Here is a 15,117-nt window from a genome sequence, read left to right as displayed (position 1 = left end):
CTGGAAATTAGTAGACGATAGTCCTGAGTAGCTTACAGTGAACCACGGGTTCCAGCTTCCCTGAAGCACAGAAATAGGAACTTGAAAAAACTTGTAAAAGGTGTCCTCAGGGAATCTTCCATTTTTTCACTATGATACCTTTCATCCTAGAATTGTCAAGCCACATGGAAAATAATAGGATTGAATAGTTCAGTGAGTTAAAAGTTAGTATTATTTCTTTTATCAAAAATATTAGGTCTTTCTGTATTTCTGGAACTGTTAGGATTTGTATGAACTTTAAAACAAGTGAAGTCAACTTGTATTACTCTCTTTTTTTTTTATTTAAATTCATTATCTGTGACTAAACAGACACCATTCAAGTGAAAAAGGAACTTAAAGCCCATATTTTTTAACAGATGATTCAACGAGAGGCAGATGTAAAGAATAAGGTAACTGCTGTGGCGTTGACAGACTCTGTTCACAATGTGTGGCATCAAGAAGCTGGCAAAACTATTCGAGAATGGATGCGAGAGGTGAGAATGGTTTTTTAAAGAGTTGGGGCAGACAATGCTATATATGATTCTACAAACATGTATTTAAATACTGATCTCTTCCATTTCTTTAAGATACACAAGGAAGCATTGTTAAAGAACTGTGTAAACAGCATGCCTACATCTGTCCCTGAAATAATTTCGATTAAAAACATTTTTGAAACTTAGTCACCAGAGAAAACCAATCAAAAATGACTGTAGTTTTCTTTTCTACTACACAGCAAAGTATACACAAATATCATGTAAGGCACATGATCTGGTAACAGAGTAGGGTACTGGGAGGCACTTAGGACTCCTGGATTCTGAATCTGCTTGCTTTGTGACCTTGGAGCAAGTCCTTTAACCTTTTTGTGCCTCAGTTTATGATCTGTAGAACTCATGTAAATTTATCCACCTCACACAAATGTTATGGGATTTAATTGTTTATAAAGTACTTTAAAGATCCTTTGATGAAAGGTCAAAGCATTCTTATTACTTCTATACTATGGGAACTGCTGGTTGATCTGAGGTTAACCTGATATTGGTTTATGGCCAGCAAGCACAACTTCTCTTCCGTGGGTAGAACATAACGGAATACATTTATTACGCTTTTTAAGACTTAAGTATGGGATAGCTGCAATTGAAAAAGAGAGAAATAATTTGTAATGTGAGATCAACTAAACTCTTGTTTGTGAATCTGTGTTCCTGATCAAATAAAGGTCATACTGTTGTCATTGGGAATGTTTTCTGTATTTATCTAGTCTTATTTTGACATTTTAAAACAAGCAATATATATTCCTAATATAAACTAATTTATCCTGTACTTTTTAATAGGAGTGAGTTTTCCTGTGGATTTAGTGAAACATTGTTTATAGGCTGCCTATTCCTAACTTAACCTTATCATTTTATAGGCCATGACTGATGGGAATAGAGAATCACCTGGGATGCAGTCTGACAGCTCTGACTTAAATGTTAAAAATATAAAGAATACTAACCCCTCTAGGCTCTGTCAGAAAAATCCCCATTTTTCTGTGGGAAATCAAACCCTTAAAATATATGTTACACGGTAGAAACTGAAAATGTTAAGTCCTATAATTTGAATCTGACAACTCATTTTTCTCTGAACATTTAGTCTGAATGAGACAAGTACATTACCTTTAATTTCATTTACAGAAAGTAGATGTTAAAGAATAAGTAACATGATTAATGGCCTAAAACGTGGATGGAGTGTCATAACTTTACATTAGCATTGGAAATCTCCTATAAGAAGTATTTTTACATATGTGAAGTGTAGGTGAGTGGTATTAAGACTAACATATCACCTAGCTATCTCTCACTTAATCAGGTTTAGGGCTACTGGTAGAATGAATAATAATTAAAATGTACACCTAATCTCTGTCTGTCTGTAGTGCTAATTGCTGTCATTGAAAGAATGAATTGTTTAAAAAGTCATTCTTCATTGAAACTATCTCTCCTGTATCATTGGTGGCCTATTTTTAGTACCTGTAGAAGTCATGATTTTTGAATTTATTAGGAGCTGTGATGAATGATAAAACAAATCATCCATTTACATATCTTGACACTGCTTTCGAGAATACTTATTTCTAACAGGCAAGTGTCACATTGCACATAAAAGCTGGTTAATTGTGTGCTAATCTTCTGTATTATCTCAACTCTATGATGTAGTGTTCTAGCAGTAGTTAGTATTAATTTTATTTATTTCAAATGAATGTAATACCTAATAAAAATCTTAATTCTTTTATAATTTCTTACATTTGCTGTTTTACATTCAGTTGTTAATTAAAATTAAGTATGCAAATTATAAAATTTATCTCTATTTTAAACCTTAAAGCCTGTGTGAAGCATGGAAATACTAACATTTTAACCATTTTTACTAAAAAGATAACATTACTGGATAGTGTTTGTTTTCATGTGTTTTTTTTTTCCACACAGTTCAATAGTTTCATTGATCTACTGTTTCTTACAAAAATCTGCCATGCTTTGTGAACTTCACTTTCTAATCTCATACAGCAACCCTTCCTTTATGTTGTTCCTGCTCTCCCTGGTCCCAGAACAGTAGGGTTGCCTTGACAAATCTATTCAAAAGCCATTCCTCGGCCTTTATTGGTGGGGACTGGAGGCTTTGAAATTCTCTCCTCACTGCAACACAGCTGACATCTTCTTCCAGACAGAATGAATTAAGGAAATACAATAAGACACTTGATCTACCAGTCAAGGATCTTTCCACAGTGAGGACTGATTCCATGGTGCACAACTAGGGCAGCAAGCATCTAAAAATACACAATACACGCTTGTTTACCGGAATAGCAATCAACCATTTTTGCAATCATGATTGATGGGATGATTTTTTTAGAAATCTGTCTGGAAATTCATTGGCTTTTTCCAAGAAAGTTTTTTTTAAAATGAAGTTAATCAGTTTTTACAAAGGCAAAACTCCAAAATAGTTTTGTAATATGTGAAGCCATGAAGATTTTGTATTTTAACTGACAGGCCTCTAAATAGCCACATTGCTTTGTAAGGTAATCTTAAATATAACAAATGTTGTGTAGACAGACAAATCCTAATATATAATATATCCTAATAACAAATTTTGAAGTATTTTATTTGAAATTTTGATACACAATCTTCTCTGAATAAATTCCAGTGAAGAAAAATATTTAAAAGGTATCACAGTAAATTCTTTTTAGTCAGAAATTTAGGACTGAAATGTGAACTTGAGTGTTCATTAAATATATATCCACAAAGGCTGATCTTTACATTGTAAAGTATCTGTACTAGTTCATTTTACCTAAATTGGCAGTTATTTCAATAATCTGCAATACTATATTTTTCCTGTCATAATCCATTGTTTTACAACTTCACGGCCACTGCACTGTCTCATCAATTTGTTGCATTATCACACCCTAAAGATTATGACCTCTTAATAAAAGCAAGGAAGATGGGAGATTATTTATATTTATCATCAATAATTACTAACCAATTACAAAGGAAAATTTGAATTACATGTTGGATAATTTAGGCCCCATGCATTTAAGCACCTGCTTAATTTTAAACAGATAAATCCATCCCTAATAAGGCATTGGGACTACTCATGTAGATACCAGTTCATCAATGCACTTAAATCCATCCCCATTCAAAACAGAACTTCAGGATATACTTAACACTGAGCACATACTTAAGTATTTTTGCTGAATCAGGGCTTTGCTGTTTTATTTATGTTTGGCCACATGTGAAACTAAGGCTCTGATTCAACAAGGTACTTAAGCATATGCTTAACTTTAAGCATGTGAGCAATACAACTGGGTCTACCTTTCAGTCCCCATTGTGACTGCTGCTTAAAGTTAGTCACATATTTAACTAACTTGCTGAATTGTGGCCTATATTTATAAAGTCTAATGATTTATTCTTGTTTTAGATTATTGCTTCACCGTAAAATTGTCTCTTACATTACAGAACTGTTGTAACTGGGTGTCTAGTTCAGAACCACTAGATACATCAGTAGAGTCCATGTTGCCAGACTGCCCACGTGTTTCTGCAGGTATGTATACTTGTTTATAGTATATGTATATGGTGTCAAACGTGCCCATGAGTGAGTAGTTTGATTGTTTAAAATGTGCTTATTGTATTATATATTTTTAAAATAATTTTTGCTTTTGCTTTACTCTTCTGTGGCTAAATGATAAGCAAAATAATATGTGACTAGCTTTTGAATGCCTATCATAGCCTTCTATTTTTATGATTTTTAGTATTTTATTTTGCCTTTGTGTAGCTGTATTGAATTTCTATGGCTTACTACTAGTTTTGTAGCCCTCTTTTTCTCTTTGTGTGTGATTAATTTTTGAGTTATTGGAACTTAAGAAAAATAATTATAGAGATTGTGACAGCTCAGAATTTTACGCTAAATTCTCCTGTAAACAATACAAAAAAGAACAAGTGAATGAAAAAGTGACCTTCTGAAGCTCCAGTTAATATGAATCTGTTCTGTACGAATAGTGCAAATTACAAAAATGTAAACCAAAATTATAGTCCACCAGAATGTTGGAATTTCTACTGTGTTGGTGATGTTCTTGAAATGGTAATGCCTTTCATTAATGGAAGCATAAATCATAGGTGTTTTATTCAATGAAAGAGATTAATGCAATAAATCATTTGTTAATGTGTTATAAAGTTATGTAATAATTTCAGGAAGATATTAATGAAACATAATTTGTAAATATAACAGCAAGACCTCTAGTATAGAAATAGTCATTCACAATATAAGAAACTACTATTGAACTTTAATTTGCCAAAAATGAGAAGCACAGTTATAGGATTTCTGTAGAATAGTAAAACAATTTATACTGCACAAGATAGAGGCAACATACCACCCACCATTATATTCATTTTTATTAAGAATGGAATGTTAATTTTTATCAGACCCTGCTGCACATGAAGCACAATTGTTCATTTTACAAGTTACAGGTTAATAATATAGGGCTATTTATTTGAAGTCCTCTAAAGTCCTATTCTTGCAAATGAAGTTCAGGATTTTTTTAAAGGCCTATATAAAGTTAGTTGTATTTTATTTTAGAGCTCATTTAAAGCCCCAATCCTGCAGTCAGATCCGCACTGGAACATGGATCCATATTAGTAGATCCAACTGCAAGATTGAGGCCCAGAAGTGCTAAGTGTCAGTTCTGTACAAACCCAGTGAAATAGAAATGTTTCTATTAGTGCTGCTGTTGTGGTTGGAAAACTAAAATATGGCTTCAATTCTGAACAGAATTCATAGACCAGACTTTTCATTATTTTTAAAAAGTTGTGGTTGCCTTTTGAAAATTTAATACTGCACAGAATTAGCAATTCTAGATACATTTTAGTTTTAACTTTAATTTCCCTATCTGTGCCACTGTTGTGTAAGAATACATATTACCAGGGGGGAGAGGAAGAGGATCTACAGTGTGTTCATTCAGAAGAGCCAGTCCCAATAACAGGTGTTTTGAATAACAACCGGCATATCCCCAAAATACCAAGAAGGCTCCAGTTGAGCTTTTGTTCTGTTCCTATAATATTATATTTCAATGATGTGAAGGTTATAATATAACCAAGCTAAAATCAGGATATTCAAAATAAAGACAGACACTTTATTTATATATTTTTTACTCTTTAATGATGATGTGCATTAAGAACCAAGCTTCAGTCTGAGCTTTACAGTTCCAAAGAAAATGAAGCATACTGGGCATAGTTTTAATGTTACAACCGGTGAACTCCTGGCCCCATTTAAATAGATGGGAGTTTTGCCACTGACCACAAAGGAGCCAGGATTTCACCCAATAATTATATGTAGGTTTTTTGTATTTAATGTCATATGTTTAAATTATGTGCAGTACTTGGATGTTTTAGAAAATGTAACATAGTTTGCAAACAGATTTTGATGACAATGATTTAAACATAAATTATGTAATACCAATTTGATGATTCTCTAGTATATAATCAGAGCTTTAAATAGGTGAAACGTTATATAAGAGTTATTGACTTCTAATTTCCTAACGTGTTTTTGTTCATGTTCACTATATTTCTTCTATATTTTATTGTAAGTAGACAACTGTAAGATATTTGCTGAAAGACCGTGAATAATCATTACAGCTTAATTATATATCCTCATTAATATATAAATCTTCATTAAAACTATCCATAATGAATATGTGAAGTGTTACTAGATATTACAGCATTAGTAGCCGGTGTGATAGATTTGATTTCAATCCTTCCTTTCTGAGAACTGCAGTACTGAAGCAATCCACACTGACATATTGGCAGCATTGTTCTTGGTATTTAAAAAGAAGAACAGTGTTTCAATCATTAGAACAATAAGAAGATTTAAAAAAAAAATCCTTTGCAAGAAAAAAAAGAATTCACCTCTCTTTTCTGCTTACCACTTTTTACTTACATTTGTACTGAGAAATAAGTTCAAGGTTATCAAAGCATATCGTTGTCTCTTGATCATATCCTATGTGTTAGCTTTATTATACAGGGTCTGATTTCCAGTTACCCAGCACTCCAAGATTCAGGGGCTGGGGGAGGTGGCTACTAATTGTTTGTGAGCAGACCTCTCCTCCACTGATGGCATGGCCCTCCGCTTGCTGAGTCAGTTCAACCAGCCATATCCTTACATAGCACTGGAGATGCTGGCATATTAATAAGTCATCAAACTGGAAAAACAAAGCTGTATATCCAGCAAGGTTGTTCAGACTTTTGATTAGAGTATCACTGACTGGTTAAAACATATCTGCTGCTAATATTTTCGTTCACATTCATATTTACTTATATAAAACTAAAAACAAGAGTAAATACACTTTAAATTTAAAATTAAAATTACAGGATGAGACTTGGGAACAGTGAGATAACGTCATAGCATTGGATGAGGGAACACAGATAGTTAATGGAGTACAGAGAGACTTGAAAAGCAGTAATTACAGAAGAGTTATCAATTAATTTGATATAAATTTGTAATTTGGTGTGGTGGCCCAAAGATGCCAAAGTGATTTTAGGTTCCCTACTCGGAGCAATCATGTTACAGATGAGGGTGATGTAGGTTCCCTTTTATACAGCATTGGTGAGACTTCAGTCAGAATATTCTATGCAGTTCTGTGCAGTTTGTTTCTCAGGGTCTTAAAGAAGTCATTAGGGCAGGTGATCTGTGGGAATATTCCAGAGGGGCTAGTGGTCCACCTAGTTGCCCAGAGATCCTTGGGATTTCACAACTAATTTCAGAACTCTGCAGTTTAGGAGAACCATGCCATCTACCTCTCCAAGGTAGATCTGACAACCCCTGTAACTACCTCCACTAGGATAATGACTCCAAACCTGTGTGTTCTGGAAACTCCCCAAATATTTGTTTATCCTAGAGCTCAGGCTAGGGGAGAGTCCAAATTAGCCTTTACAAACATTATTTACTGCAAGTTAATTGGCAATCAGTTAACTTAAGGTAAAAATTCTAGTATAAGCAAGCCCCGTAAGTATTCTTTTGCAGCATTTCCTACATAATTTTGTCCCTTCCATAGGTTTTTCTCTGATATATACTTTAACCTTCAATCAGCTTCCTGGGTTCTTAGGTGAGATTCACTCGTGTGAAATTTCTGGGATCTCATTGGCATCTTTTTTAAAAGCATGGCCCCATATTGTAACTTTTCAGTCTTGAGCACCTATTGCTAAATTAATTCTTCAGAAAAATTAGCAGAAAAATTGGGAAATGTATATTAGGCCTTATCTGCACAGGAAAATTGACCCAAATCTCTACTGTGGAATAAATTAACATAGTGATTATTTCAGAATAGAGAGTTCACACATGGAGCTATTCTGAAATAGGTTATTCCAGAATAGCTACTACAATAATTTTCCTCATGTAGACAAGACCTTAGGTTACATGCATTCTCCTTTGCTGTTAACTTTTGGGTGTCCAACTTCTTCTTCTTTCATATGGTTTAAATAGGTAGCAACAACTACAAATTTATATCTACGTTTGGTATCAGAGGGACAGCCATGTTAGTCTGGATCTGTAAAAGCGGCAGAGAGTCCTGTGGCACCTTGTAGACTAAGCTTGGACTATAAGGTGGATAGAAAGCTGCCTAGATTGTTGGGCTCAACGGGTAGTGATCAATGGCTCCATGTCTAGTTGGCAGCCAGTATCAAGTGGAGTGCCCCAAGGGTCAGTCCTGAGGCCGGTTTTGTTCAATATCTTCATAAATGATCTGGAGGATGGTGTGGATTGCACCCTCAGCAAGTTTGCAGATGACACTAAACTGGGAGGAGAGGTAGATACGCTGGAGGGTAGGGATAGGATACAGAGGGACCTAGACAAATTGGAGGATTGGGCCAAAAGAAATCTGATGAGGTTCAGCAAGGACAAGTGCAGAGTCCTGCACTTAGGACAGAAGAATCCCATGCAGTGCTACAAACTAGGGACTGAATGGCTCGGCAGCAGTTCTGCAGAAAAGGACCTAGGGGTTATAGTGGATGAGAAGCTGGATATGAGTCAATAGTGCGCCCTTGTTGCCAAGAAGGCCAATGGCATTTTGGGATGTATAAGTAGGGGCATTGCCAGCACATCGAGGGACGTGATCGTTCCCCTCTATTCGACACTGGTGAGGCCTCATCTGGAGTACTGTGTCCAGTTTTGGGCCCCACACTACAAGAAGGATGTGGAAAAATTGGAAAGAGTCCAGCAGAGGGCAACAAAAATGATTAGGGGACTGGAACACATGAGTTATGAGGAGAGGCTGAGGGAACTGGGGATGTTTAGTCTACGGAAGAGAAGAATATGGGGGGATTTGATAGCTGCTTTCAACTACCTGAAAGGGGGTTCCAAAGAGGATGGCTCTAGACTGTTCTCAGTGGTAGCAGATGACAGAACAAGGAGTAATGGTCTCAAGTTGCAGTGGAGAAGGTTTAGGTTGGATATTAGGAAAAGCTTTTTCACTAGGAGGGTGGTGAAACACTGGAATGTGTTACCTAGGGAGGTGGTGGAATTTCCTTCCTTAGAAGTTTTTAAGGTCAGGCTTGACAAAGCCCTGGCTGGGATGATTTAATTGGGGATCGGTCCTGCTTTGAGCCGGGGGTTGGACTAGATGACCTCCTGAGGTCCCTTCCAACCCTGATATTCTATGATTCTATGATTCTTTCGTGGGTGAATACCCACTTCATCAGATGCATCTGACGAAGTGGGTATTCACCCATGAAAGTTTATGCTCCAATACATCTGTTAGTCTATAAGGTGCCACAGGACTCTTTGCCGCTTTTATCTAAGTTTGATAGCCAGCACCTTGCCACGACAGTGAGCTGGTGAATGTCCTTCAGGCCCCTGGCAAAAGAACAAAGGGGACACTCATATATGATGTGCTCTATCATTTGTGCCTGGTGACCACAGTTGCATACAGGTGTTTGCTTCATTTTCCATTTAAAGAGGGTTTGTCCAGTCTCCCATGAGATTTCCTAATGCGATTCAATCTGCATCAGTCTTTCCAACATAAATCAAAACGCAGTGGTTCCTTGGCAGGATCAACAATGAGCTGTTTGTTTTGAGCGGTCAAAATGCTCCAAGTGACTCTCCATTGAGCCTCAGCATCAAAGCTGGGTGTAAGGGTCTTGATGTGGTTCCACAGAGGGTTGTGGGATTTTAGACACGTCTTAGGCAGGTACTGCAGGTCATCATGCAGCAGGATCCTCGTGTTTGCATTGACATGGTTAAGAAAGTGAGATGTCTGAGCAGCTCTTCTAATCTGTGGAGGCTGGACGTGTGATAGGACTGGGAGCCAGTCGACTGGAGTTGATTTAAGCATCCCTCACACTATGCACATAGAATTGTTGAGTTGAGTGTCAAGGAGTTTAGTGTGACTGCTGTGAAACCACACTGGCACACAATATTCAGCCACAAAATATACCAAGGCAGTTCTTGTGGTTCGTAAGGTCCATGCTGCCCAATTTAAGACACGTTAAAGCGGTCTTATTTTCATAAGGTGTGTGCTCAGCACGTTCTGAAAATCACACCCTTTTACCATCAGTATAGTTGGGCACCCAAAAATTGAGGCACCTTTAAAATCACTTGTCAGTTTTGAAAACCAAGGCCAGTATAATTAAGACATCATTAAATAAGAAGATTAAATTATTAAAAGGCAAACAAACTGGTGCAGAGATGAGGAGTCTACACTGATCCAGAGAAACACTTTGATACAATCTTCCACTGATACAAGTGGGACATGTCAGTAACAGATTGTAAGGTTACCAGGCATTATCTCCTGTTACCAGACAGTCATCTCAGGTTTATTTTCCAGACAATATATATTTTTATTTTCGGCAAAATTTCTAATACAACTCACTTGCTTTGAGTAAGAGGCAGAGCATTGTGATTTTTTTATACAGTGCTCATGTTATATTACATATAAACAAAAAGTAAGGTGCCTGCCCATAGCAGCCTACAGTCCAAATTAGACATAATACAGTATAGGGATGCCAATAAATAAATGTTGAAGGGAAAAAATGGTGGTAATAGCAATGAAAGTTCATGAAATATTCTTACTGGGTTACAGTCACTCCACCTGCATGGAGTCCAAGCAATTGTTCCTTGTGCATGAGAAGTGCAGGTTTAGGTCCATTCTTAGGTTGAATGGGGAGTGAGTGTGGAATGGGGGAAAGGTGGTGGTACTCTTCCAAGCTCAGCCCACGAAATAAACTTTGCCTACATTAGTTGCTAAAATGAGGCACTACTCACTGTTGACTGTGCAGATGCTCAAAATATGGTCACGTTGCTGCTTAGCTCCTGGTGTGCTGGTGTGTCAATGCAACAGCTCCCTCTCTGGCCAGGCAGAGTGTTGCATCAGAATTCACTGGTCTGGTGGAGCAGTCAGTCAGTCTATCTTGCTTGAGTCCCACTGGGGTGTGTGGGTTTTCTTCTTATTCCTGGCGGGGTCAGCTGGTCCTGGTACCCAGGGGTCTGGAAACCTCCTCAGTTCTAAAGACTTCTTGGTAGGGCCTGCACAATCCACTGGGTTCCAGTTCAAGTTCCTTAAGCCAGACCGGCAGAATCAAGACTCAGTGATTCTGGTTGTACCCTGAGCTCCTTTCTACCTCCCCTAGTTTCTGTAGGCTCTGTAGCCTGTTGGTCTGGTTGTCCCTTCTCAAGGTGCAGTCTCTCAGCAGCTTGATGGCAGGAGTTCCCTTCTCCAACCTGTTGTTCCTCTGGCAGCTGCCCCACCCCTCTGCTTCCCAGTTCTTTTATCCTCCCAGCTGCTTTGAGGCTACTGAACAGCACTGGCCAACAGTATGCTCATTAACTCCGTGACTGCTGGGCCAGCATGGTGTATATAGCCCCATGACACTTGCCCTTGATAGGGCTTCGGAATGTCCATGGGCATTGCTGGGTTTGGCTCCTTCTTGGTTGGAGTGAAAAAAATAAGCATTGGTGTCTCCCAAACTCCTCCTATGAGTGGCACCAAAATGAGTTGTTACTTATAGTAAATTGTGCAGATCTGAGACCCTCCTCGTCCTTTTTTCCATGAGGAATTAAATAGTTAGCAAATATTATAGTGAATCATCATCAATGGGTATCTGAGTTGACCCCTCACTGATGAATGGGGCAGTTCATACCACTCTGAATTATTGCTTTGGGCTCTCTTCAGGCTCGCATAGACATCTCTGCATCAGTTAGCCTCAGAAAAGTGAACAGTGTTTCTTCACGACCATAACAGAGAGAGTCTTTATTTTTTATGAAAGTTGAGATTCTGGAGAACATGACAGTTGATTCAGAGAGGGGGCAGTATGGTGTATGGGTGCATACCAGCTGGCCATGGCTCCCTCATACCAAGACTAGAATGTGGCACTGAAATGTGGCTGAGGCTGCTACTCCATGCTAAGTAACAGCTGTAGCCCCTTCAAGAGACCTGAGTAGCATTAGTTTGGGCCATTGGGTCTGCATATATTCATAAAGGCCCTGTCCTGGTGCACTCACAGTGGTTGTCTTCTCACCTGCCTATGCAAGTGAACCCTTGTGCAGTGCACAGGGCATACAAGAAACCACCATGCTGTCACTGTACCTATGATCCCTATGCACACATGCAGAATCATTGTGAGACCATTGGATCCAGGATTTCACCCGTTAGATCTGAGTGATGCCTTACACTGGCCTTCCTCCCTCTCCCTGGCTGATTTTTACTAATTTTTTGTTGAAATACAAATCTGCATGTATACAATAAGGCCCCAATCCAGTAGTGAACAGTAGGCCCCTGTGTCTGTGCAGGTTTCCAGTGAGGTCAAAGGGGTTCTGTATAAGTGCAGGGGTTTGTACTCATGGCATTCATTACAGGATTGAGGCTTAAGACAGCAACCTCATCCTTGCCAGAGTAATCAGAGCACAGATATAAGTTTTGTCTGTTTTTTCCTTAGCTTTAATTATAGCAGACTAGACTGACACTTTAAAAAGTTTTAAAATCTTGCTCAGAGTAAATAAGGGTCCAAAAACCACAAACTGCCTTGAGCTGATTAAGAAGATGTCTGAACTTAGCCCCACAGTTCCTCTTAGTTCAGCTTACCAGTGCTTCTGATTTTATACTTTTAAATGTTTTAACACTGATGAAGGCAGTAGGGTTTTTATGCTCAATTCTTTTGTTTCTACACAAGTAGTTCATGACTGGTGATAAATATCCAAGATCCTTAGTAATTAAAACTGTGTTCATTTTACCATATGGGAAGATTAAACCAGACAATGTGCCCATTTTGGTAGGATGTTATTTCTGCATTCAGTAGTTTTTCACAGAGATTAAGATTACAATAATCAGTGTTTATTGTAAACCTCTTTGCATTCTCTGGCTTCGTGTTCATGCAGTTCCGTCAATGAAAGCTTTTTATTTAGGAGGAAAGATTAAAGTTTGAAGTGTTTTTCAAAACGAGACATGCACCTATGCTTATTTACATAATCAAACAAAAAAATGTAGTGGAACATTAGTAACATGAATTGACAAATGCAAAGAAACTTCACATTTCAGGCTGCTACTCTAACCTTATTTTATACTGTTTTCTCTCGAGTCTCACATGCCATATATGCTCCTGTACCAACTTGTCAGTTAGCTACTTCCTTACCCCTTTAATTCAGGCTTCCATTACCATTTTCAGCCAATGTTACATTTTCAGTATTTCTTGAGCATATTTTTATGTGTGAATAAATTTCCTTTATAGGAAATTTTAATGGAATCTTTGAAGCGAAAGACTGCAACAGCAACAACTTTGGTGCTGCTGATGCACATGTGCGATAAGTCCTGTCTTACCTATGTGATCTTAGGGTGAGAAGTCTAGTAGCATTCTACGCACTCTGTTCTTCAAGGCATGCCCATTTGTAGTCCAAATTCACTGCTGGAATAAGCAGATACAACTGTATCAAAGCTTTGAAAATGTGGGTTTAGATTGGGACCTTAACTATACTATATAAAGTTATTGCCAAAAAGTACTTCTAATATCAACTCTTGCTACAACCAACCCTTTTGCTACCTCTCTCACCTCTTTTCCCGACAACCTGTTTCCTCTCAGTTAAAGCTGAACATCTGGAACCAATGATGCTTTATCCCCCAGCCTCATACAATGCATCCAACAAGAAGTGAAGGTGGGATTCTAATTGTTTTGTTCCTCCAGGGCATGTTCGGGATATGTCTTAGTCGAAGGAGGAATAGAGGCACCTCATGCTGTTTCCTGTAGCTAAAGCAAAACCTCACCTTAAACAAGCGCTTGCTGCAATATTTCCAGGAATAATTCCTTTCCAAACTCCCCAATGCAAAATGAGAGTATGAATCCTTCGATGTCCTTTAGGATGATGCAGCCTAGTCCTCCTTGCCCCTTAAATCGCTCACTCCATGAATGAGGGACGGGGCCATACCTCTGCTTCTTTTTCACCTCCTTTGGATGTATGGAGGCCCCAGCCCAGCACAAAGATTCTCCTTGCATGTACTTAAGTGCTTAGGTGGATAAAATAGTCCTTGCAGTCTCCACAGAGCACTGGAACTGTGGTTGTTCCTTGCACAAGCCAGACATGGGGAAGGAGAGGAAGGCGTCTTGCTCCTATTGTTTCGTACTATAACTAATATAAAGGCCCAAGACGGTCTGGCTCTTTTTATATTCCAAGTTATGTATGCTGACCTCGGTGACTGAGTTTCTCTACACTTTGAGCTTGAGGTGTTGTTCTGGGTGTCCTTACGCCTCTGACTGCCAGATGCTGGGTCTGGATGACTGAGGATGGATCACTCAATAATTACCCTGTTCTGTTTATTTCTTTTGACGCATCTGGCATTGGCCACTGTAGGAAGACTGGATACTGGGCTAGATGGGCCATTGGTCTGACCCAGAGTGGCCTTTCCTATGTTCTTATTTGCTACATTTTACTCCTGTTCACCCTGCCAAGCCAATACATCTACGGGAGAGTGAGTTGGTATATCAATGTAATTGTTACTAAGGGCTGAAATCCAGCAACAAGAGAGGGTGAGTGCCTGTGAGGAGGCACTCATTGCCATGGTGGATATAGCCCTAAATTCTAATTGCAAAATCTTTATTACTACTGATGTCACAGCTAAGAGAACACAGCTTGCATTTCAGATCCCAGGTTGAGTTTGCAGGTTTGGCAATAGGGACTAAAAGTATTTTACTTGCAGAACGAGAAAATTTGATATGGAAGTTATCAACAGCTGACAAACATGGAGTCCCATTATTCCATTTTTAGATACCCTTTTCAGAATATAATTGCACTTTAAGCCTTATCCTGTGAGGAAACATTCCTATATTTGGAAGGCCTGCTTTTTTTTTTAGTGAAACTGATATGTGAACCCCTTGAAAAGACTTGTCACTTTCTGCTAACCAATGTCAGCAACTAATCTCATCATGTTAATGTAGAAGGACAGTCAAGTGATTTGCCTTAAATTTGTTGTGATTGTAGTATATTTATGAAAAGCAAAAGCAAACAACTGCTTTATAACAAATGTTCATTGTTTACATGGATAGTTTTAAGAACAAGGCTAATGTAAATAGACACAGATTAAATTCTTACATTTACAGCATGAAAACCATACTCTTTATAACT

At 38.1% G+C, this 15,117-nt stretch overlaps 1 protein-coding gene across 10 annotated transcripts in view; it reads left to right on the top strand.

The window, feature by feature from the left end:
* Positions 1 to 15,117, top strand: part of ARB2A (ARB2 cotranscriptional regulator A) — a 364,451-nt gene that overhangs the window by 256,430 nt on the left and 92,904 nt on the right. For 8 of the 10 annotated variants that reach the window (XM_073344477.2, XM_073344479.1, XM_073344474.1 and 5 more), the window contains 2 exons: positions 396 to 512; positions 3,984 to 4,068. In XM_073344477.2, the coding sequence (XP_073200578.1) occupies positions 396 to 512; positions 3,984 to 4,068 (202 nt within the window). The remainder of the gene's footprint in view (positions 1 to 395; positions 513 to 3,983; positions 4,069 to 15,117) is intronic. The other 2 variants (XM_073344483.1, XM_073344478.1) reach the window with 1 other exon arrangement.

The sequence above is a fragment of the Lepidochelys kempii genome, chromosome 5, assembly GCF_965140285.1.
Source record: "Lepidochelys kempii isolate rLepKem1 chromosome 5, rLepKem1.hap1, whole genome shotgun sequence".
Lineage (NCBI taxonomy): Eukaryota > Metazoa > Chordata > Testudines > Cheloniidae > Lepidochelys > Lepidochelys kempii.
Note: the sequence above shows the minus strand (reverse complement) of the source record. Positions and strands in the feature narration are given on the sequence as shown.